The 23,686-nt window shown below is 39.4% G+C and overlaps 6 protein-coding genes across 6 annotated transcripts; 2 read left to right on the top strand and 4 right to left on the bottom strand.

Annotated features, from left to right (window-relative positions):
- Positions 1-206: 206 nt before the first annotated feature.
- On the top strand, positions 207-1,881 carry LOC140796064 (uncharacterized). Its single transcript, XM_073148918.1, has one exon. It carries the CDS (start codon positions 1,184-1,186, stop codon positions 1,691-1,693), a length of 510 nt encoding a protein of 169 aa, XP_073005019.1. The 5' UTR covers positions 207-1,183; the 3' UTR covers positions 1,694-1,881.
- Positions 1,882-3,021: 1,140 nt separating this feature from the next.
- Positions 3,022-4,893, bottom strand: LOC140796564 (uncharacterized). Its single transcript, XM_073149613.1, has 3 exons — positions 4,497-4,893; positions 3,253-3,421; positions 3,022-3,172 (listed from the first exon to the last, which is right to left on the bottom strand). The coding sequence occupies exons 1-2, from the start codon at positions 4,773-4,775 to the stop codon at positions 3,266-3,268; spliced, it is 435 nt and encodes a 144-aa protein (XP_073005714.1). The 5' UTR covers positions 4,776-4,893; the 3' UTR covers positions 3,022-3,172; positions 3,253-3,265.
- A 1,306-nt stretch (positions 4,894-6,199) lies between these two features.
- LOC140795916 (uncharacterized) lies at positions 6,200-9,548 on the top strand. The gene is made up of 7 exons (XM_073148739.1): positions 6,200-6,793; positions 7,744-7,884; positions 7,972-8,085; positions 8,175-8,348; positions 8,839-8,954; positions 9,124-9,205; positions 9,317-9,548. Exons 1-7 carry the CDS (start codon positions 6,329-6,331, stop codon positions 9,329-9,331), a joined length of 1,107 nt encoding a protein of 368 aa, XP_073004840.1. The 5' UTR covers positions 6,200-6,328; the 3' UTR covers positions 9,332-9,548.
- A 2,776-nt stretch (positions 9,549-12,324) lies between these two features.
- On the bottom strand, positions 12,325-14,018 carry LOC140795974 (NAC transcription factor NAM-2-like). Its single transcript, XM_073148807.1, has 3 exons — positions 13,701-14,018; positions 13,291-13,601; positions 12,325-13,201 (listed from the first exon to the last, which is right to left on the bottom strand). Exons 1-3 carry the CDS (start codon positions 13,903-13,905, stop codon positions 12,545-12,547), a joined length of 1,173 nt encoding a protein of 390 aa, XP_073004908.1. The 5' UTR covers positions 13,906-14,018; the 3' UTR covers positions 12,325-12,544.
- A 2,920-nt stretch (positions 14,019-16,938) lies between these two features.
- Positions 16,939-17,969, bottom strand: LOC140796446 (probable 2' cyclic ADP-D-ribose synthase BdTIR). The gene is made up of 2 exons (XM_073149483.1): positions 17,493-17,969; positions 16,939-17,013 (listed from the first exon to the last, which is right to left on the bottom strand). Exons 1-2 carry the CDS (start codon positions 17,967-17,969, stop codon positions 16,939-16,941), a joined length of 552 nt encoding a protein of 183 aa, XP_073005584.1.
- Positions 17,970-18,504: 535 nt separating this feature from the next.
- On the bottom strand, positions 18,505-19,021 carry LOC140796893 (uncharacterized). The gene is made up of 2 exons (XM_073150061.1): positions 18,882-19,021; positions 18,505-18,782 (listed from the first exon to the last, which is right to left on the bottom strand). Exons 1-2 carry the CDS (start codon positions 18,973-18,975, stop codon positions 18,505-18,507), a joined length of 372 nt encoding a protein of 123 aa, XP_073006162.1. The 5' UTR covers positions 18,976-19,021.
- Between the last annotated feature and the right edge of the window lie 4,665 nt (positions 19,022-23,686).

The raw sequence follows: 23,686 nt of genomic DNA, 5'->3' as shown, positions 1-23,686 counted from the left end.
TCTGCTTGGCCTGTTCCCCTGCCACAGTGGATCCGGCCGGTGGAGTGTGGGTCTGGTGGGCTCCTCTCTGGCCTACCGCTCATCTTGTCGTGGCGATGTCGTCGGCGGTGCGCGGTACCGTTCGAGTTGTCGTCGAGCTATGAGGAAGAGTATTTTGAGATTTTTGCCACCTTGGCTAGTTCAGGCTGCATGTCGTTTGTTTTCCTCTTCGACTATTAAATCACGATAGAGCCGCATACTAGTTTTTAAACCTTTTTGCTCCTATAATTTTTCATGGTTGTGAATCTTAGTTTTCTTGCGTCAAAAAGTCAATCTCCCTATTCTTTTTTTTCCTTTCAATTATGTATCATGCCGTCTTATACTATTTAATATTTCAATATGCCTACGAGCTTTCCCTATAAAAAAAAACGATATCTGCTCCACACTAACCAATGATGTCTCAATGGCTTATCTTACAAATATATTTTAGAACTCGTAGAAGTATATATACAATTCTTTCCAAGGTGGAGCTATTTGACTTTTACATTATGGTTAATATCACATGCTATCAGATTTGCCAGATAAGCTTAGATTAGAGCATACTACCAATTGCGAGTTTGCACATGTGAGTGCATTAATTAACGTCTACTTCTAACTTGTAATAAATAAATAAAAATGTAGCTGTACTATACTAGCAAATTTTATTTATTTATTTATTCTCGTCTCTAAGATTATTAATTAATCTACTTATTAACAAACAGCTCATATGAAGGTCACTGCCATTATATTATTATAATAATTATTATCTGATTAGTGTGTAATTCGTTTTTATTTTGTGTCAAAAATTTGTATGAATGTTAATGAACTAGCATTGCCTCTTATGAATTTAAAAAAACAAACAAATTACCAAAGGATATTTTCGTCTTTCCAACTCGACCAACCACATGTCTCAGCCGCTAAAGTAGCCCGTCAAAAAAATGCCATGCCAAGAAAAATAAATGGCATTTATTGCGTCAAAACCCAACAAATGTTATTATTTCGTAAATATTTGTGAATAAGACCTCCATCTGCTCTCAATCTTTAATAAATACGCGGTTTCCGCACTGGCTACTCCCCAAACGGAACAAAGAAGAGCTGAGAAAGAGATCAAAGCTTTTACTTAGTTGCAACTCCAATAAGCACGAGAAATTAAACTCGAACTCGCATGGGCATCTGCTTCGGAAAGAAGGAGACCTCTGGCGGCGGCGCGACGCCGGCCGCCGCCTCTTCTAGAGATCCGCCGCCTCCGCCGGAGGCGGAGGAGACGGTTAAGGAGGTGCTCTCAGAGACCGCGAGGCTTAATTCTACGGAGAATGAGAATGCAGAGAAGGTGGAGGCGAGGAGGAGTAGCAGACAGGAGGGATCTCCGTTCAAGTACCAGAAGAAGCGATCCGCCTCCGTCGAGATCGCCAACGTCGGCTGCCGGAGCGGCAGGTTCTCAACGTCGCCAGCGAGGACGATCGGGCGGACGCATTCCGCGCGGATCCGACGAGATCCGGGTGAGAGATCGTCGAGGAGGTACGAGCCGGCGAAGGCGAACGGAAGGGTATCGCCTCGGCGGAGGCCGGCGGCGCGGGCGGGGAAACGGGACGACGTTGGCGTCGCCGCAGATAGAGGAGGGAAGGAGTCGCTGGAGAATCCGTTAGTCTCCTTGGAGTGCTTCATCTTTCTCTAGTCCTCCTAATCTCTCCGCTACCAAATCGTTAATCGCGCTTCCCTTTTTTTTTTTTCTTTTCTCCTTTGATTCTTAGAAATCGGAAATTAGATTATTTCTTTTGTTGGGAGATTTTTCTAGATAGAACGACGCATGAGTTATCCTGTGCATCTATCGAGTGTTTCCAATAAAATTGTTCTTTTCTTGTCTTTGAACGCGGTAGACCGGTAGTTCCGGGTAAATAAATAAAATTTTAAAACAAATAAATAAGTTAATACTATCTCTAATCAAATGTAAAAAAAGAACAGAGGGGTGTTATTGTTTAAACAAAAACCCTTCTCCTATAATAGATTATTATCTAAAAAACAATAGAGTTATTTTGATTATTTCAAATATTCTATTAACTATTATTAGTTTCATATTAGTTATAAATATAACGCAGTTAAGTAATACAAAATAAAATAGCTCTATTTATTTATCTTAGGGAGTAATAAATCTATATTTTACACTCATCATTAAATAGTTTGTATAGCACATAGCAATTTCCATATAAGATATTTAAGAATATATATATATATATATATATATATATATAAGGCGACCATTAGCTACGGTGATCAGCCGGGCAACTTTCCGGTGATTTGGAAGGACCTCTATTATTGAGGTAGGCCGTAGGCATCAACCATCAATGCTTCAGATCCTGAGGTGCACGTCGCATCCACGTGCAAATTTAACACTTCCTCGGGCGAAAAGTTTTAGGTTACGTTGGGTATTGCATAGAATGTCCTAAGTAAGCTGGGAACGTATGACTTTCTCGTGTCCAAATACTAACACAAATTATATATGATATTTAGATTTTTCACTCCGAGCAGAACGTAGAATTAGCATGTCAATTCTAATTAAAATACTATAAAAATCTTAGCAATTTTTTTCGAGTACATGTTCCATGTGAAAATAACTTTGTTATAAGTACTCTGACAAAAACTCTCAAAATTTCAAAAATGTTAATTGAAAGCGGCCGCCTCAGCATCACAGTAGCTATTTTTCTTTTTATCTTTATATTGTGGAAACGAGACCAGCTAATAAAAACATAATTCTTCAGCACTGTGCGAAAACATGGCCCTCACCCTCACCGGTCACCACCAGTCTCACAGCATTTGTTCAGACGTTGTATATTTTTGCTTGAGTTTGCCAAATGCTAAGAAAGAAGTATTTCTAAACCTAATCGATTTCTTCCGGGAATCTTACTTAGGAGGCCAGAAGGGAAATAAAAAAAATGGTGCATGGCCATGGCCCCTATCTGTACCGAGACATGTAAGATGAAAGAGCCAGCAAAAGAATCATGGATGTCCTCGAGAAAAAGAACGACCACTTTGAGATGCAACAGGGGGAAGAGCACATGAACATGAAAAAAAGAAGAAAAGGATTTAAAACTGTACAAATTTTGCTAATGTCATCTTTGAAATTAGCAGCCCACTTTGAGATGTTTGGCAGTAGAAGCTGACATATGAGAATGATGAGGATTCAGCTAATCAGAAGCACTTATTTTACACAAAGTGTGTGAGGAGTTAATCAATCACCTTTTCCAGCTAGCTAAGAATCTGATGTAGATCCAGTGAAATGGTTCTGCTGGTGAGAAGGCCATGAGATCCTTTCAGGTGGGCAGGGAGCTGGGGCAGGATGTGCAATGAAGGTGGGTATGTCATGCCCAGGCATGAGCACTGAGACCCCTTTTGAATAGACTGACATCTGCAAGACAGAAAGAGGAAACAATCAAATCAAATAATCTTGGTTATCCTCGACTTCATCAGAAACAATATAGATAGACATTCTGAATCATGTCTAGCTTCTCACAGGACACAGCACAGCAAATCCATCAGAGTTCGACGTAAGACACGTTGGTTGTACATATGACCGCAGTCTATTTCATGCATCCATTCTTCAGAAGAGAGGATACGATGTTGAAGGTGAACTGTCGATTTCACCAGCGTAGCTATTAACTGAGGGTTAAGAGATTATTAAGCAGCAGTTAGAGAGGTTTATCCTAAAGAAGCTATGGTCCTGCCTTCACCCCCGAGCTCGTGCTAGTCCAGGAGCATTAATGCTGCCAGATAGGTGCCATACACTAACTAGTTTAAGGCCCACCTAGCGTAAGAGCAGGCTAGGTACTTATACTGTGCAAATTCTGAAACAACTAACATGTTACGAGGCGGATCATTCCAATTAATTGAATCGAATCTTACTTGCATGTTTACAATAAGGGAATACTTCCCTACCGACATTAAACAGCGAGAATGAAAAAGGTCAGTTGTTCTTTGAATGGATTTCTTAGTTGTTGAGGGTACTGCCCAAAAACGGCATGCAGGTTATAGCAAGTAAACCTAACGAGTAAAATTGGATTTGATTAAGATGGCGACTAGGATTGTTGTTCCTACTTTAGATAAATCTCAAGGTTTCAAAGCACAGAGGATAGTAGTAAAAGAAATTGAAAGATTTTCTTAGATTTTTTCTGAAAAGTTAATCTTTCTTACTACTGAATTTTTAACCAAGGCCTGTCTTTTCTAGTGGAAAGATTTCCCTATTTCTTTTCTTTAAAGTTGATACAAGTTTTGCGAATTGGAAAGTGAAGGTACATCATTCGTGAAGAACAACTTATAACCTCGTTACTAATTAACTAATGCTTGCTAAGTTCCCATTTGGGCTATTTCGCAATTTGTTGGGCCAACTCTACTCTCTACTTCCCCAACATAAATAAATGCTTTGGTGCTAGACCTGTTGCAAGAACAGGGTAAAAAAATGGTAACTTGGGAAAGAAGTAGTGGACCTGATCGGGCGAGCGGGGATCGTTGATCTTGCCGGCGGTACCCCATCTCTGCGCCTCGGGATCCGCGGATCTTCGATGCGTCTGGTATCCGCCGCTTGCGTTGTGGCCGCGGAGGAAGCGCTCGAAGATGGCCATGAGAAGGAACATGGAGACGAGGATGGCGGTGGCGACGAACCCCATCGACACGGCGCTCACCGAGGTGTCGAACTCATGCCGCCACCTCTCTTCTCCTCTCTCCTCCACCTCCACCGGCGACATCGCAGCTTCCCTCTCCCACATTTCCGACTCAAAGTGTTCCGACGGCAAAAATCTCTCTCTCTCCTCTCTCTCGATCGAACCAACCGAGTAGGGTTTTCTCTCTCTTTTGGAGGGTGGGAGCAAGGGACCACCGACCCCACGTGAGCCATGAGAGAGAGAGAGAGACGATATGTTTCCTCCTGACATACTTCCACTCCAGAAGAAAATGTTCTCCTTTTTCTTCTTATTAACCAAGATTGCCACCCAAGGATATCTTTGTTTTGGAAAAAAATGGCGGGATTACTCTACCTAGTTTAGTAGCAATAATAATAATAATAATTATCACCTTCTTATCATCTTATGTGTTGAACCTGTGTCGTTGTCACTCGTCAATAATTATCATCATTTTTCGCGATAGAATATTGACGTCCACGTGGATTCCGAGCTGTCCGATCTGGATATCCATGTCGGACGATCTGCCAACTACCACATGGCATGATGTAGTTGCAGACGCGACACCTCAGCCTGCCATGTCGGCCCACCGCACGGCAAGGTGGCCCGTACACCTCGTGACTCTCTCTTAGATGAGGATCGAACGGTGAACAAGAGAAAGGGACACCTCGTGATTCGTGGGCATTTACTGAGGCACACTAAGTTGTAAGGCCAGGTCGAGTGTCTCCAAGTTTCAACAGTAGTGAACCCCTTCCTCTCTAGCTCTTTCCTTATGAAAGAGAAAGAGGAAGATACTGCTATATAATATGTTCTTATGAGGATAGGATAGCTTGTCCCAATCAGAACACAAAGGAAATGGCTGAGAAAAATAGGCGATCTCGAACCATATAAAAGCGGAAATGATTGAGAGATTTCCTGTGTGATGTCATCTGAATTGTGGCAAGAAAGATCGATGACGTTCTTTTCAGGGCCCAGCCCAAGATTATGTTACATGGCTGAGAACAGTTGTGGTCACCACGCAACTGGTGCTGCTAATTAAATATCCTCTTGTTTTCTATCGGTGTGTTTCCGGGGATTCTTCTAGCCATTTCATTTGCTTATTGGTGGCTATAGTTACATTTACATCTTATACTATAGATGAAATCTTACATATGGAACAATGTTGTAACATGCCCCTCTCTAATACTAGTCTACCCTAAAAAATCTTCTCCCATGTGGACAATAATTAAACTAAAAAATACATTTTCCAACTCAGCGTTCTCTGGTGCGTTGTCTTACGCGAGTGCATACTAAGCTTTTCCCAACCACAAATAACGCAGTAGAAAATTATGTGGAGTTAATCTGAACACATATTCATATGGACAAGGGTTGCTTCTAAACTTCTGATTCATTACTGCTTCTATGGACCAGAATCTTCATTCTCAACCAACCACTAGCAATTAAATGCCAAAATCTTTTACCAAATTACATATTCTACTCTTTACTCCGTAGTCGATATAAAAACCCCTCCCTCCTCTTTCTTCTACAACTACCAAATTTTCCGGTATCCCCACATAGAGAAGAAAGAACCTCTTCTTTCTTTCTTTCTTTCTTTCGTTCCCGTTCTTCTTTTCTTTGTGGTGGATTTGGATTTGGTAGTCTCCATGGCCGCTGTGAGCGGTGTCTCCTCCCCAAGATTCCTACCCTTCTCCGTACCCAGCAAGAACGATTGCAAGCCCAGATCCAACTTCCTCTTCAACCCCTTCCTCTCCCGGAAGGGGAAGAGGGGAGGCGCGATTTGGGCGGTGGTGGCCGAGGACGCGGAAGTGATTCCCGTGAAGAGCACGGATTCCACGGACCCGCAGGATGGGGTCGTCGTGGTGGTCGGACGAGAGCAGGAGCAGGACGGGAGCGGCGGCGCCCAGGTCGGTGGGTTCGCCTTCGAGAGCGGAGGAGTGGGCGGTGGAGGTGGAGGTGGAGGTGGGGGTGGGGGTGGGTTCTCTTCTTCGCCGATGGGGTCGGAGGAGGTGGAAAGGATGGTCGATCGGGCCATCAACGCTGCGATCGTGCTCGCGGCGGGGACGTTCGCCATCACCAAGCTGCTCACCATCGATAGCGATTATTGGCATGTGAGTGATCTCGTTTCTTATTAGGGTTTGTATGTGACTCACAGCTTAAGAGGATTTAATTAGTTGGTATCTAAACTGTTTGTTTGGATAAGATAAGTGTAAGAAAACTTTGCTATAGTTCAGCAAGCATGTTGCAAAGTGGATGATAGATGTTCATACAAACTATTAAGATCCAATAACAAAAAGGATAATATAATAGATTTCACTTCTTAAACATCCATGGCGGATTTTGATTAGATGTTCTTGATTTTCTTAACAACGATTGAGTTGTATTTGCTTGGGGATACTGTTATGATAGATTACATAGATTTTCAAATAGTGCTCGCTCTAAGTTATTAATTATATGCCATGAGGGGGTGGAGATATATGGCAAGATGGATAGGTGAACTGGAGCTAGAGTGAATGAGGCTAGTGTTTACTTAATTGCTAGATCTACATAGTTGTTTCTGATAAAATGCTATTGATTTTCCGAACAAAGGTTGGTTTTTTTTTAATTTCTTGGGGATACAGTAATGATAGATCACAAGAGTTTTGACTACTCTTCATCTCAATTGTTGCTTTATATGCCATGAGGGAGGGTGGAGATTTACGGCAAGATGGACAAGTGACCTGGAGTTAGAGAGAAATGAGGGGAAGATGAAAAGTGATGTTTTGATTTGCGTTCACAAATTGCTGCATTTACATAGTTGTTTTTGATAAAATGCTATTAATTGTCTTGCTTGTTGATGTAGTTCTGATAGATCATGAGAGTTTCAACTAGTAACCACTTCAATATCAGCATAGGACATGTATCTAAAAAGAAGCTGATAAGTGTTGTGCCGATCTGATTGATATGATCTTAGGATATTAATTTGCTTCTGTAACAGAAAGTTGTCCTTAATCAGAACAATTGTCTTTTGCAGTCAACTACACTTTGTTTATGAAACTCATACTTTGTTTATGAATCTCAGGGGTGGACAATTTATGAGATCCTAAGATATGCACCCCTACATAACTGGAATGCTTATGAAGAGGCTTTGAAAACAAACCCTGTTCTGGCCAAAATGATGATAAGTGGAGTGGTTTACTCTTTGGGAGATTGGATTGCACAGGTAAATGTAGTTTAACAAATTATATTGATATATTTTCATTTTATAATCGCTTACTGAAACTGCTCACTTCTTTGTATCTTTGTGCAGTGCTATGAAGGAAAGCCGCTTTTTGATTTTGACCGTGCTCGCATGTTCAGATCTGGTCTTGTGGGGTTTACACTTCATGGTTCTCTTTCTCATTATTATTATCACTTTTGCGAGGTAACTACTATTTTTCTTCTTTAACTGATTGCTATTTCTTGTCATTCCTTATCGCTGAATAGTAAACATTAGTCGGTTCTGTTTTCTAGGCTCTCTTTCCATTCCAAGACTGGTGGGTAGTTCCTGTCAAAGTGGCATTTGATCAAACTGCTTGGTCTGCAATTTGGAACAGCATTTATTATGTGGCCTTGGGCTTCCTTCGCTTTGAATCACCGGCCAATATATTCAGCGAACTAAAGGCTACTTTCTTGCCAATGCTTACTGTAAGCACTATTCTTCCTCTACTCTTGCTGCAAGAAAAAGAAAAAAATTCACATACCTTGCCACAATATCGGGGCTAATTTGTTTGTGGAGCTAATCTAGTTGGCTAATGCTCTGACAGAGCAGCATAACTAAAAGCTAGTTTTACTGATTAATCCTATTGTTTATGCAAAAATTGGTTTAGACCTGTGATCTTTTTGAATTATTGATCTGCTTGTGGCTGCAGACTTCTTAGGAAATCTTACAAACATCACTCATAAAAGTAATTGATCTTGCCATTGCACATCCAATGGCAATCTAGGTTGATCCAGTAGATATCTATGCAGAATTGTGAAACCAATTAATTTTTCTCACGACACTTCTATGGGATAATTTTAATACTGTACAGATTTCTCCTCACCACCTACTTGTAGTAGCTTTGAGCAAGTGCCCATAAACAAGATGATGTATCAGACATTACAAATGACACCTTTAAATTATTTGGTTTGGCAGGCAGGTTGGAAGCTTTGGCCTTTTGCTCACCTGATCACGTATGGTGTGGTTCCAGTTGAACAAAGACTTCTCTGGGTTGACTGTGTAGAGCTGATCTGGGTGACAATTCTCTCGACGTAAGCATTCAAGCATCCTATTTATTGCTTAACAAGATTTCTATGGTTGTCTATCTTGTTGCATTTGTAAATTAGTATAGAACTGTCATTAGTTGCAAGCACACACACTTAATATTTGCACTCAATGTCGCATGTTATGGTTAATGAGTGTTCTCTTCTTTTATCTTAGTTATTCAAACGAGAAGTCTGAAGCAAGAAACTCAGAAGCACCGTCTGATCCTCAAACTGGATCTCCATCTGCTGTTCCTGAGGTTCGTTAGTTGTCACTAATTTTCAGGACTTCGGCTAGTGACACCTGGAAGTAAAACGGTGAATGCAAATCCTCTAACTCTTCTCCATTTTCTGTCTTTCTTCTCTCTCAGGAATTATCCAAGTAGATGAAAAAGCATAGCTGCTTTTGTACTGGACATGTAGAAGAAGCTGCAGCAGGTGTTGTATATATTTTGTATTTTTAGTGTCGACGTAATTCTCTAATGAGAATAATTTTGCCATTTCCAAAGAATGTAGTTGGTGTAGATCATTAATTGTGTAATTATGATACATTTCTTACACTAACAATAGTGCAGATCAATAAGGTTAGGTGTGTAATTATCATCTCCTGTGCAACCTTTTGTTACAAAATGTTTCTTCTCTTATAATTCTTCCTTCATAAAATAAAAGTACCAAAAGGAATGGCGGTACAAAATATGTTAATGGGATTATGCTCAAATATTTAAAGGATCTATGAGTGAATATTCCTTAGTTCAAAATTTCGTCTTCTCCCTCAAAAAGATTAAAAGTAAAAGAAGAGGTATCATTAGTTTACTCAATTACTCATATTTCATCAAATATGGATAGTGGAGGCATTCTTGTCAACCTCTAAATTTTGGTTCGGTATGTTTTTTTTACTGTTTAAAGTTGAGTGGACTATTAGATGTGCCAAAGCTGCCATTGTTTTCCCAGCTCCAGCTTTTAGTTCCTTTCTTTTGGGTGGAGAAATTACTCTAGGTGTTATTTCTTAATAAACATTTCAAGATCCTGGAAAGATGGCCTTCAACAGTGTAAGCTATTTGCAAGATGGTTAACATCAGCAACAGGAGGATAAAATGGTTTATAGTTTTGCATCCGCCACTGGGCTTCAGTTTTATTATGACTACCTCCTATAAGGGCTTGAAATTAAATTTTGAACCGAGATTTTCAGTTCAGGCTGGCTCAATTATTTTCAAGCTGAGCCTAAGCCGAGCTCAAGCTTTAAATTTGTCTGATTCAAGTTTATTTCAACCAGGTTTTAATTCAAGCTCGAATCTTAAATAAGCCTAATACAAGAATTATTCGACTCTGTGGGATGAAATTTAATTTAAGCTTAAATTGAATAATCTTAACTAAAGCTAAGATTAGATAAGTTAGAGATCGATATGAATCATTTAATCTTGATCTCACGGTCACAAATTATTCAGCATAATTATTTATATATGTGAGTTATGTTGGGCGGAGCCTGAACGAGCCTAACTTGTGATCAGGTTTAGCTCGATATTAGTTTCCAGCCGAATTTCTTGTTCAGGCTCGACTAGCAGAGCCTAAATCGAACCGCGGCGAGTCGGAACTCCAGCTGCTAGATTATCTTTGACAGCCTCTTCTACTTTCATCTAATTTTTCACTGAAGTATATTCTTGTTCAATCAAATAGTTATTCCATTTGTTCTTGAGATCCAGCAGCATCTCCATATAATTTTCTTCTCCATGTATCATATATAGTGGAACCTAGATATTTTTTTTTTTTCTCTCCTGTTAGACTCCACATGATGTGATAGTGGCCTCCACTGAGAGTGATACAGGGATAACCACATCCCTCTTCCCCTTTTGCTATCCATTCCAAAATTGGCAACCCTCCTCTTTGCAATGCACAAAAGTTCCTGTCCTGCAACAGCCCAGAAGTATAGAGCTGATTGATTACTGGTTGATGAGGGTTTAACATTCAGGATGAGTGTGAGATTCCCTTGTGATGTTGAGATGGTATATACTTCCATGCCCATCTCTCATCTCCTCAACCACACACACACACACATATAGAGAGAGAGAGAGGGGGCCATAAATATCTCAACATGGGGGTATGAAATGCAAGGTAGTTGGGAAAGGAGATAAGGGGATGGAAAGATTAAATGCCAAAGCCTATTGGCTTTTGTCTCTCTCTCAGAGCAAGGAGTCATCTACATCAGCCCATTGCCAGTTACCCAAATCTAGAAGAGTGGAAAGGACAACACCAGAAAGCTTTATAGGGCATCTAATGCTATTTGTGTCTCTCAACCCCATAAAGCTCTAGCCTACCTTCTTTTCTATCAAAACCAACATTTCTTCCATTTTGGGCATCCACTTCATGTGGCTAGAATTTTTTATGCTCTCATTTCCTTCCATCAAGTTGATGTTGTGAAAATGGACCTAATAATTAGGTGTATCATATTTTTTTTCTATCCTTTTGTAGTCAGGTTAACTAGTAATTATATTACTTAACCCCTTAACATTTTACTCTATGTATGATCATTAGTTTTGGATAGAAGATAACTTTCTATTAAGATTATTAAACTTTTGACCATTTTGTTTCTTAATTATATAAAAGTGAGAGATTGAGATGAAGTAAGCATACGATAAAAAAAATTACCAATAAAGTTATTCTTCTAATTATTTGTGGTAAGCAAAAAGAGAATTTGTGTTTTTATATTTAAAATTAACCTCTGTTAAACAATTTACAGGGACTCAAAATTTTGGCTTAATCATAAGGATGTAAATTATTTTTTCTGATATATAATTTCATCCGTAGGTTATAAGACACTTTAGAATCATAATCTTTCAGAGAATTAGGTTGGATTAATAACTGGATCTCTTCCATAATAATGGACACAACGGGTCAACTTCAATCACAACGCCAATGCAACGGCTGGCATAAGGTAGGAAAAAGAGTGTGACTTTACTATAATGAGACCAAATTAAGGAATTATAAATCAAGATAGAAGTGTATAGTGTGTAAATTACGAAATTCTTTTGTTATATGTAATATTTATATATATATATATATATATTTTTTTTTTTTTACAATCGAACCAAAGAAAATCATCCCTATCTTGCAAGAGAACGAAAGGAACCTAATCTAACAAAACGAAGAAATTAATGAAGGATAAGTGTCCAAAAGTTTGTTTGTCATGGTAGGTGTTGATAATGCCGCTTAGCCCAACATTGCGACATCTGGTAAACAGCATTCATGTCCATGTTCATACCAGATATATCATAAAGTCATCTCACCAATTAATTCATATCTTCTTTTCTATTCGTTCTCCTAATCAAACAAAGTAGTAAGAAAAATGTATCATGGTATCAACAGCAAGGAGAAAAGAATCCACTAAGATAATACTGATAAAGATTTTTATATGAATTTATATGTTGCATATAAGAATATATAGAGTACACATGCATATATATAGTACAAGGCAAATTACTCACTAAGCACTAAATGGAAAGGAGATCTCCAGTATTTACCAACTATTTATGTTCCCCATATAATGTGTATATCTGATATACAGGAACAAATTAATAATTCCAATTAATTATCTAAGCCACCATTTAGGTGTTCCAACTCATGCCGGATAGTGGATATGAATGCCTTAAGATCACCCTGCCGCCGTCTCCGATCGATCCAACGAAAGGCAGCTGATGGCTTAGCAGGGCTGTCGGAATCGCCTGTTCGCCATTGTTGTCGTTATTATTGTTATTATTATTATTATTATTATTATTATTATTATTATTATTATTATTATTATTGTTGTTGTTGTTGTTATTTTCAGTAACCGTGCTGTTGTTGCCGCTGCTGGTGTTGTTGTTGGTCGTCTCCGTGCTGCTATAACCTCGAAATCTCTTTCCAAGATCGTCGAATCGCGCGTCGGCGGGGCGTTTAAACGGAAAGGCGGCATAACCATTCAACAGTTGGTTGTTCATAGGATTGGCGGCGGCGAGGGCGCCGCCTTCCTCCGCGCTCAACAGGCCTTGGAAGAAGTTCTCGTCGTTGTCGAGCAGGGCGGTGTAGTTGGTCAGCGCCCTAATCTGCGACGTCGCTGGCCGTTGAGTCACCGGTGGCATCGCCGGCGCCGAGTTCATGTCATCCACGGAGTAGTCCTCCTCCCTATGGTCATGATGATGCTCCATAGGCCTCTTCATGCTACTATTCATGCTATTCGCGTTACTACTCTTCTTGTATATCCGGCACAACACCCAATCGTCTAGCTGCATGCATATATTTGCAAATATTCCAAAAGAATTCATTAACCATGCAACAGAAGAGATGGAATAACTAAAATTTAATTAAGGATTACCCTTAGAGAATTCTTCTTGTTATTCGTTAGCTTTGCGATGCTACTACTAGTAGAAGTAGTTCCATCGACCAGTCTATACTCATGCATGATCCAATTGGTCTTGATCCCTTTAGGAGGCTTCCCACCGTAGAAGACGAGTGCCTTCTTCACCCCAACCTTCTGCGTTCCACCGCAGGTCAAGATCGGCTTGTCGGTTCCCGTCGCCTTCCAGTATCCGGAAGTCGCCGCCCGGTTCGGCCTCGCGCCGTTGGGGTACTTCCGGTCGCGAGGGCTAAAGAAGTACCACTCTTGCTCCCCGAAGCTCGCCTTGCCTAGAATAATCATAATTATTACAAGTTCATCTCCACAGCAAGTCAAACAAATTAATTCTCTACTCTTCTTTTGGTGTTATAAGTTGTCCATCTCCCTACCTGGGAGCTCCCAAGGGTCGAACTTGTAAAGATCGACCTCGGTTATTATGGTGACCGGGAGAGGAGCAGATGAGGCCTTCTTCTTGAGGTAGTGGATGACGAGCTCTTCGTCGGTGGGGTGGAAGCGGAAGCCTGGGGGTAATTGTGGCTGCTGCAATTGATGGTGTTGGTGATGGGACCCAGAAGAGGATTCGTTGCTCTCCATCGTCTTCTTCTCTTTATGTTTCACTTCCAACTCTACTACTTGCTAATTGATGTGAAGAAGAGTGATCTCACTCAGATATGGTAGGTTTGTAGAGGAGAGGAGAAGAGAGTACTGAAGGTGTTGGGCCGAGGAATCCGCTGGTATACCCAACAGTCACCGGTGAGCGTCTGACGCGTGTTACGATGCACCCGTCGAAAGCAAAGGGCACGTGTCGCACTGAAACAGGATCACATACGGCCGGTATGGAGTTTTTTGCACTTTAGTCCCTTGTAAAAATTGATATACTTTTTTCGTCTGTAGCGAAACTGGCGATTCATAAATACCAATGGGATGAGATTCTGTGCGGGCCCCATCCAATTTTTTTTTTTAAAGCGTAATTAGAATCATCGACAAGAAAACACTATCCGATAAAACTAGCATTATAAATATTTTGAGCTTAATTACTAGTACAATAGTTTAGTTTCTAGATCCTGGAGTTAATCCCAAGTGATTTGCTGCTTCTTGAACGGCTTTTTGCTAATATTATGATGCCATGCTTTCCTTGCTGTCCGTAGCTACGACGAATTATAAATATATCTATATTACAGCTTTTATATTTAAAAAATTAATTAACTCAAACAAAAATTCATATCTTTATTGTTTACATCTCAGGCAAAAATTTAAAAATTAGTTGTAAAAAATTACTTTCCTTTTATTTCGACAAAAATAAGTAAGTAGGAAAATTCTTGAAACCCAAAAGATCTAATTAGTATTTGGTTATGGCTAACAGCGGATATCAATTCTATCATCTTTCATTATCATAATGTATGTGACTAAACCTTAAAACGAAACTTCTCAACTATCTCTTTCACAAGTGGGCCAGCCACATTAATAAGTCATTAGTACGCCCTGTATCTTCTTGTCGAGCTATTTACCAAATCTTTCTCAAAGTGAATGCGCGTTTTGCACATCACACCCTGGTTTTTCATAAAATGGGAGAAAACCTCTTAACATCAGTAAACTATTTTAATGAAAATATAGGATCGATAGTTAATTTTTTTTAAATTTTTTTAAAAGTATTTTACAAATCATAATTTATATTATATTTATTTTATAATTCATATCCGTCTTTAATAATTTTATAATCCAACTCCTTATTTTTTTTCTATAATTCTCGTATTACATTCAAATATTATTTTGACTAATAAATATTAACTAAATTACTAAAATTATAAATTATTTTATATATTATAATGAAATATTATTTTGTTGGTATGTTTTAAATTAACGGAAGATATTAAATGAGAATTATAAAAATATATATATATATTAAGTTACAGAAAATTAAAAGACAAGATGTAATTTATAAAATTCTCTTTAAAAAACCAACGGGGGGATCCTACCGATGAGACAAGTAGGATCTACGTGTCCCAGGTGTGGGGCCCCTAAGATCTTAGGGCATGATAAGTGGACTACAACGTCCATTTCCCGAGTCAACTCGTGTTCCAGCGTGTCGGCCCTTCGCTGCTTATACGACCCCCTTTTTATCACCAATGCCTGTCACTTTCGTCCATTAATTCTATCTTCTTCTTCATGGGTTGAAATGCCAATCATCCGTTGGCTTCCCGAGATCGCAGTTGTTCTCCTTTCGATTTAATTGGCTAATACGAGTATTAATTATTATTTTTTAAAGGATCTATGGCATCTCAACTCTTACTCAGATTGAGATTCAGTAGTTTGGAAGGTTTCAATACACCGTCAAATGCATGCTAAAGTATACCTCCTCCTTTTTCATTAAAAAAAAGTTATATTTTTATTGGTAGATGAATGATGATGGTAATCTTTGATGTGTGATAGTATTGTAGTAAGAATAAGTTTTATACACACACACATATATATATACACGACGAACGCAAACATTAACAGGTGTGTAAACTGTGAAGTCCTACTACTGATTACTAAGTGTGAAAATGCTGAGAGTTTAAATTCCTATGATGAGGAATTGTGCTTGAGTGACCGAGAGATGAGTCGTCGTTGTTTATAGACTTTTAAAAATATGAACAAAATTTCGCACAGTTACGTAGTTTCCAAGCTTCTATTAGACTAATAAACATATATATATATATGCCATCGTCTCCCTTGTCAATTTAGTCCAAGATTAGTTGGAAACGGAGACCGGAATACTATTCTAGCTACTAGAAAAATCATGGGTTAATAAAATAGAAAAGTCTTCCTCCCCTCCTGTGAACTAGTTAATTAAAGGGTATTTATATATATATATATATATATATATATATATCATTCAAAAACATTCATATTCACTTGTACGTCCTCTACAATAGGCATTTTAGTATATCCTCTCAAAACATATAAAAAGATTAAAAAAAAATATTTATTCTAGTGTTAGAATATTTTTACTTTTTCTATTATATTATTGAGACTTAATATGAATAATAACTGGGAGAGGTTCGTCAAATCGCTTTCGTGCTTTTTCTATAGTGATGACAGCGGTGACTAAGTTGGATGCATGTTTTTGAAGTTGGGTCTGTAGTTATGAAGAAATATTTTAATAGTTATTATTTGTTTGATATTATGTCTTGTTGTTATTCAATTTATTTATAACTGAGTGTGAGACTCGTGTCTAAAATTATTTTACTCTTATCTTTCTTCTCATGTAACAAGTTGTAATTAACTTGAACATTGAAGTCTAATTAAATGATCAAAAAACATAATTTTGTAAACATTCGGAAGCAAAGACATTCATAATTAAGGGATTTATTTTTGCATATACCCTTAAAAAGAATCTCTTATTTGTTTGCATGCCTATTTAAAGTTGATATTTGAAAAATCTTCAAACGGCCAAGGTTACGCCGGTGGCTGCTGCAGTGATGACAGGCGGCGATCAGACTACTAATAGAGGAGCAACAAAATCATTAATGTGTGGAGAGATGAAAATGGAGTAGATGGAGAGGGGACGTCCGCCGGCGACGAGCAGAGATCCTTAAGGAGCTAGAGGGGAGAAAGAAAGATCTGAATCCCTAGCAGAAGTTGCTGCTAGGGCCCGCTCTGTCTCTTCTTATGTTCTTGGCCACGATTTCTGCGGTTCTTGACACCAATTCCGAGTAGTTCCTGAAGCCAAAACCAACCAACCAAAAAAGAATTATTAGCGAGTTGTTTACACAAGTAAAAATAAGAAGAAAAAAAAAGGCACTGATGAAGAAGAATTAATACATAAAGTAGCAATTCTCCATAGTAGTATAGATATTATAACTTCCCTCCTATCTATGTTGAACAGCATAAGAGAATATTACTCATAAATTAACCGTTTTTATTTATGACTAATAACTATATATTAATCCCCTCACCTCTTCTCTCTTTCTATCTCTTTAAAATTACATACAAAGTCCTGTCAAGGCACATATAAGATATAAACTAGAGAGATACGTACGGATGTTTTTCTATCATAGATTGAATGGTGTGATATAAATTATCACACCCCTGCCGCTTGGTATCATAAATAAATTCACTGTCCTCATTTAAGGGTTATGCAAATGGCACGTAAAAGCTACTGCTACTCACCCGCTGTTGGACTCAAAAGGGATGCCAACCGTAAGCCTAACCTCCTGAAGAGCCCTCTCAAATCGCTCCACCTTTTCCTGCGAATATACCTTCCGCTGCTCCTCCGACAACCTCAACGCCGACGGCTTAACGTCGCAGAATATGGGAATCAACCTCTTCTTCGCCTCCACCATCATCGCCAGCTCACGCAGACAAGAATAGGACTCGCAGTACTTCGGCGAGAAGACCGCGACGCCGACCTTGCAATCCGCGACCGCCGCCTTGATGCTCTTTTTAAGCTTCTCCTCCTCCTCCTCCTCCTCCATAGACCTCCCCACGAGGAACGGCCGCAGTCCGAGGTGGAGGAACCGGTCGTAGAGCAATCCGGCGACCGTCTTCCTCGTGTCGACCCCCCTGTGGCTTATAAACACGTTGTGCCTCGACGTCGCCGGCGGTAAACTTCTCGAGGAGTTGATGGGCTGACAAGTTAGGCGTTTTAGTATTACATAGCTCCAGGAGGATGCCATCTGACTTAGGGCTTAGGCTAAAGTGCTGCACTTGTTGTAGTAATTGGTACGTGTTAGAATGTAAGATCTAGACATTCTTATAGTAGTTCGAAACTGTGAAGAACACGCTTTTGAATAGACAATTCAAAAGAGAAGCAGTCTCTGGTCGTTCAGGATAGTTGCTAGATTTTTTCGTTTACTTGGGCAGTTTTTATTGGCTGCTGGCGTAAGAGATTGACGAATGCGGGAATTCTGTGCAGACGTGTCAAAGGTGAACTAGGAGTTTGTTTCATATGAACACATGCCAAAAGCAATTGAGCAAAAGTCCAGAAAAACGAAGTAACAAAAGTAGAAATTGAACTAGATCAGTAAAATTAAACGCGTTCGCCGCCATTTCGTCAAACTCTTTATTAGATGATCCGAAAAAAAAAAGGTTTCTTGGTATATAGGGAAAGCACCTCTGGTGCTATAGCTAGCAAAACATGGAAGACGTATGTACGGTACGATACGGTACATGTAGGTTATCTAACGACAACAAGTATACTATGGTTTGTGATTAAGGAACAGGGTACGACTTGCTGTTGCACATGCACTTGTACGCCATCGGACATGTCTCTGCCTCCTCGAGATCCGCGCAGACGAAGCTCACCATCACCAGCCGGCACGGCGAGCACGAGCCGCACGCGTGTGAGCAGTCCGGCAGCTTCGACCCCGCTACCGGCACCGTGTCGGCCGGCCCTTGCCGCCTTCCCCATTCCGCAGCTCGGCCCGGAGCCTGTCGCCTTCCCCATTCCGCAGGTCGCCCCGGACCCCGTATCCATCTTGGCCTATGATCTATAAAAATAATCGTTAACTCACCAACTAATCTTTAAAAAAAATCCTGAAACCAAAGGGATTCTAGATCGAAAAAAGTTATCCCTAAAGTCGAGATACCTGGACGAGTCATGGAAACATGTCTTCCAAGTATAACCATTGGGAGCAAGAGGACAATTGTGGCAAGAACAATGGTAGCATTTTGAACTCTCATGGCTTCCAATTGGGACGTACAGCTGATCGAGGAGAGCGATCACTACTATGCGTATGTGTATGTGTATATGTATGTGTATGTGTGTGTGATATATATAGAGAGAGAGAGGTAGCAATTGAAGCGTGTCACAGGGAGAAGTGAGTCCTCCTGAGGCCTGGGAAGGGAGGGAGGGGGGTAACGGTGGAAATCACGTGAGTGAGAGAGGGGTAAGCTCTCTGATAGGGTTCATGGCGGCACACTGCCATGCATGACGCATTGCATGCTCGAGTTAGGAGTGTGTGTAGGAGGTATGCATGCATGCATGTGTGTGTGTGTGTGTGTTCACTGTTCACGGAAATGTATGCCGTGGCCATTAATATATGGGAGGCAATTGAGGTGATCATACGATAGTATTTGGGTTCTGTGGATATTTCTCATGCATTTCTCACCCCACCAAACAGGAATAAGGTGAAGTTGGGAATAGACTGTGAGTCTCATTAATGGGCACTTCTTTTTTGTTTGCAAATTCCGCTCAGTGATGTTCCTATTAATTTGCACATTTCATTTCTTTTGCAAAATTATCCCTGTTACGGTGTTACCCTTCTAGAAATATCTTATTTGCATATATGTACCCCATCTAGATGTGATATTTAGTTGTATATTCCTCAAAATACTTAAGAGGATTGACGCCATTATTTTCATACTAAATGCTAAAATTTAATCAATATAATTACCGAAAGATATAAATATCTTTATATATATATATATATATTTCAACTCTTTCTGTCTGTTAAATTACCAAGATTTTAATTTAAATATAAAATTTAGAAGCTTATACATGCAAATAAAGAACTTTGGAGGGCTAGACCAAAAAAAAAAAACTTACTTTTATCTTTAAATTTAGTGAAATTTGCATATGGCACCTTACCTTTTAATAAAATTATAATTTATATCTTATATATTTATTATGTACAAATTAAGCTCTATAATTTAATAAATATGTACATAAAATACTATGTTGTTAGATCTATTAACTAAACTCTTATGTTAAGTTAATTATACTAGAAAGATTATAAGAATATCTTTAGCTAAGTTATATATATATCCAACTTATGTTCTACTTAATCAAGTCCAACCTTACTTACCCAAACCCAACCCCAATCCAACACTAACCCAACCTACATCGAACTAAAATCAGATTACGACGGACTAAGAACACAAAAGGTCATAGGATTTACCTATTTCAATTTTTATGTAGAGAAAAAGAGATGTTAAAAGAACAAAAAATCCAAGCTATAACTAAATAAAATCTAAACTATATCCGATGGAAAAGAAGAGAAGATCAAGATGAGAACTTTTCTCTCTTTTTTTAATCAAATCTAATTTGTTTAAGAAGGAATAAATAATTATGTTGTGCCTAAAAGAGAGGAAGAGAGAAGAAGAAAAAAATAATAAAGATGAGAATGAACTAAAGTTATGTTTAAGAAATATATTTAATCTTGACAAAATATTTATATCTGGCCAAACGGTGTTACTTTGAATCTAGCCTCAATTTTTTTTTTTGAGACCAACCCTCCCTAGATATAGAGGTATTTTATGTTCCACCATGTTTTTAACTGTCTAGTCTAAACTTCAAGCTATATGCGTCGCCGAACAATTGCATCAAACGCCGTCGAGACCTATTCCAAGCCGTTGTATTACCAAGCTGTTCTTCCAAGCTAACCGTACTATCGATCCATCAACTGAATCGAGTCAAGCCACCAAACTATCAACCACCAAATAATTTCTCCACAATATTGTTTTGGGTTGAAAGTTAAACTCATGACCTCTTTGTTTACGAGCAAGATACATATCAACTCTACTAGAGTTGGTTGGTTAGCCTCAAATATTTCATGCACATATTCGATAAAATAAAAAAGGCCGGGTGCCCCGTGCAAATTTCTATTTAGCCCTTCTGCAGTAGATTTGACATACCTAATCAAATAGCTAATGGGCTGTTATTGGGGCACTCTATAGGCGGCCAATTAGGGCTTTTGTTTCATAGGGCCGTTCTTTCTTTCATCATAAACCCTAAACCCCCAAACTCCAAAACCCCGAAACCCTCGCAGAAACCTCCCAAAAATCCTCCTCTCCACTACAAAATATCCTCCAGGATGCTCCATGCTCGCTTTCGGGGTCCGTTACCTTGGAGGAAACAGAGCATCTCAAGCCGTTAGGCGAATTGGGTTCCATTCCCTTCTCCTAAAAACTCCTTGTGAGGAAGGAATCATCTTGGAATCCATCTCCTTGAACGTTAGGCACCGGAAATGGAGCATCCTGGAGAAATTCTCTTCGATTCTCACCGACCCACTTGTTCGCGGAGTAATACTTCGATCGCGTGGCTCGCCACAATCCGCGCTAGATTTCTTCAAATGGGTAGAGCAGAAAAAGGCGAAAAAGGAGCGATTTTTCCTGAGTTTGGCGACCCGCTCGACTCTAATCCATGTGTTGATCTCCGGGAGAATGTTCGAAGAAGCTATTTTTCTTATGAAGAATCTGATTCAGCAAGATGGCGTCTCTGTGTTGGAGCTCTTGAGTGCTCTAGAACAAAGTTATAGTAGCTCTTGTTCTACGCCTGCTGTTTACGATGCACTGGTCCGGGCCTGCACCCAAATTGGTGCGTCTACTGATGCTTATCTTGTGATTGAGAGGTTGAGGAGGAAAGATTTCTGGGTCTCGATTCATGCCTGGAATAACTTCTTGAATCATCTCCTGGTGACCCACTGTGACGTTTCTGGTTTCTGGAAGAGGTACAAGGAGATGTTCTCTTATGGATATGTTGAGAATGTGAACACCTTCAATTTGGTTATGTATGCCTTATGTAAAGAATGCAGAATTTGTGAGGCCTTCTCCGTGCTGTGCCGGATGTTGAAGAAGGGGATTTCACCCAACGTTGTTACTTTTAATATGCTTGTAGATGGGTGTTGCAGGAATGGCGAAGTCGATCTTGCTTTTGAGCTTGTCGAAAAGATTCCTATTTTGTCAGGTATAAAGATTGAACCCAATTGTGTTACTTACAACTGCCTGATTAATGGGCTTTGCAAGGTTGGGAGGTCATTTATTGGTGAGGGTTTGGTTAAGGAACATATGTTAGGAAGGGGGATAGAAGCTAATGCAAGAACTTTCGCAACCCTAATTGATGGATATGCAAGGGAAGGTAAGTTGGAAGAGGCTCTCAGGTTGTTTAATGAGATGGTGGAAGAAGGCTTGATGCCCAACGCTTTTGTGTATAATTCACTCATGAATTGGCTTTTTAAGCAGGGATATGCTGAAGAGGCTTGTTTCTTATTGTCGGACATGAGACAGGAGCATGTGTCTGCAGATCATTTCACGCATGCAATCGTCGTCGACGGTTGTTGTTGGAATGGCTATGTGCGAAAGGCAATTAGATACCATAAACAATTTGGAGAAGAGAAGTTTGTGAGGGATGTGGTTGCCCATAATAGTTTCATCAACTACCTATGCAAGCATGAGAGGATCAGGGAGGCAAAACAATTTGTAGGAAATATGATTATTTCTGGCCTGGCTCCTGATATCTATACATATACTACGTTAATTGATGGGTACTACAAGGAGAAAAAAGTTGATGATGCTCTTCAGATATACGATGAGATTGCCAAGGAAGGTCAAACACCGAACCTTGTAACATACAATTCAGTTATTAATGGTTTATGCAAAGAGGAATCTGTAGATATAGCTTGGTTTCTGGTCGAGGAACTGAGAAGAGCAAATGTGTCGCTTGACACTGTAACATACAACACATTGGTTAAAGAATATCTGCGTTGCGAAAGGGTTGACGAGGCATTTGCTCTCTGTCATGAGATGAGAAGTCTTGGCCTCATGGCTAACAAAGTTACCTATAATGTGGTACTCAATTTCCTTTGCAAGATTGGTTTTATTCAACAAGCAAAGGAGCTTCTGAAAGCGATGATTAACGCAGGTCAGCTTCCAGACCAAATTACTTATACAACGCTTATTACTGCAGTCAGTAGGGAAGGCAATGCAAATGAAGTCATTGAATTGCATGACTATATGGTTCTTAGAGGAGTCCCTCCTGATGATTATACTTACAGAACCATTGTTAGCTCCCTTGTTTGATGAGATTACCTGTCTGATTAGGATGCTCTGTAAATTATTTAATGCAAATGTTGCTAATATAGAAAGCTATACAAGTAACATGAATATTAGTCTGTTTTTAATGAATTGCCTAGTACTCTCATTAGCTACTCTGACCGTCAAGTTTAATCCCAAAACTTGTCCAGTTTCCAAGGACTCATGTTTGAGAGCATCAACCAAGTAGAATCAAAAAATGTTGGGTGCTCTTTTATTCAAACACCATGTTACCTACCAAATCTTGTAGAGTTGGTTGGCACCCTTCCTACAACCAACAAACAACTTTAACTCTACAGAATTATTACGGAGAAAATTATTTGGTGGTTTACTTGATAGTTTGTCTAATGGCTCGACAGTGTCGTTGACTTAGAAGAGCTCGACACTTGGAAGAGTGCGACGGCTTAAAATAGGCATCAGCAACATTTAGTTCGGAGCAATAGTTTAGTGATACAAATGACTTAAAAGTTTAGACTAGGTAGTTTATTATATTGGCTAAAATTTAGTAAGACTTAAGTGTCTTTGTATCTAGAGAAGGTTAGATTCTCTATTTATCTCATATCAAACCTTCGGGCTCTAAAAT

Source organism: Typha latifolia, chromosome 10, assembly GCF_019914945.1.
Source record: "Typha latifolia isolate L0001 chromosome 10, TyphaL0001v2, whole genome shotgun sequence".
Taxonomy (NCBI): domain Eukaryota; kingdom Viridiplantae; phylum Streptophyta; class Magnoliopsida; order Poales; family Typhaceae; genus Typha; species Typha latifolia.
This window is presented reverse-complemented; position numbering and strand designations above follow the sequence as displayed.

Bases quoted from the DNA above. Each gene is read 5' to 3' on its own strand.
- LOC140796893 (XM_073150061.1), bottom strand. From the start codon at position 18,975: ATGAGAGTTCAAAATGCTACCATTGTTCTTGCCACAATTGTCCTCTTG. The intron at 18,783-18,881 runs GTATCTCGACTT...TTATTTTTATAG, and splicing joins TGTTTCCATGACTCGTCCAG to ATCATAGGCCAAGATGGATA.
- LOC140796446 (XM_073149483.1), bottom strand. From the start codon at position 17,969: ATGGCATCCTCCTGGAGCTATGTAATACTAAAACGCCTAACTTGTCAG. The intron at 17,014-17,492 runs GTTGGCATCCCT...TTTTGGCTTCAG, and splicing joins TTCAGGAGGTTAGGCTTACG to GAACTACTCGGAATTGGTGT.
- LOC140796564 (XM_073149613.1), bottom strand. From the start codon at position 4,775: ATGTGGGAGAGGGAAGCTGCGATGTCGCCGGTGGAGGTGGAGGAGAGA. The intron at 3,422-4,496 runs GTCCACTACTTC...TCTGTCTTGCAG, and splicing joins ATCCCCGCTCGCCCGATCAG to ATGTCAGTCTATTCAAAAGG.
- LOC140796064 (XM_073148918.1), top strand. From the start codon at position 1,184: ATGGGCATCTGCTTCGGAAAGAAGGAGACCTCTGGCGGCGGCGCGACG.
- LOC140795916 (XM_073148739.1), top strand. From the start codon at position 6,329: ATGGCCGCTGTGAGCGGTGTCTCCTCCCCAAGATTCCTACCCTTCTCC. The intron at 6,794-7,743 runs GTGAGTGATCTC...TATGAATCTCAG, and splicing joins TCGATAGCGATTATTGGCAT to GGGTGGACAATTTATGAGAT. The intron at 8,955-9,123 runs GTAAGCATTCAA...CTTTTATCTTAG, and splicing joins TGGGTGACAATTCTCTCGAC to TTATTCAAACGAGAAGTCTG.
- LOC140795974 (XM_073148807.1), bottom strand. From the start codon at position 13,905: ATGGAGAGCAACGAATCCTCTTCTGGGTCCCATCACCAACACCATCAA. The intron at 13,602-13,700 runs GTAGGGAGATGG...TGATTATTCTAG, and splicing joins CGACCCTTGGGAGCTCCCAG to GCAAGGCGAGCTTCGGGGAG. The intron at 13,202-13,290 runs GTAATCCTTAAT...ATATGCATGCAG, and splicing joins ACAAGAAGAATTCTCTAAGG to CTAGACGATTGGGTGTTGTG.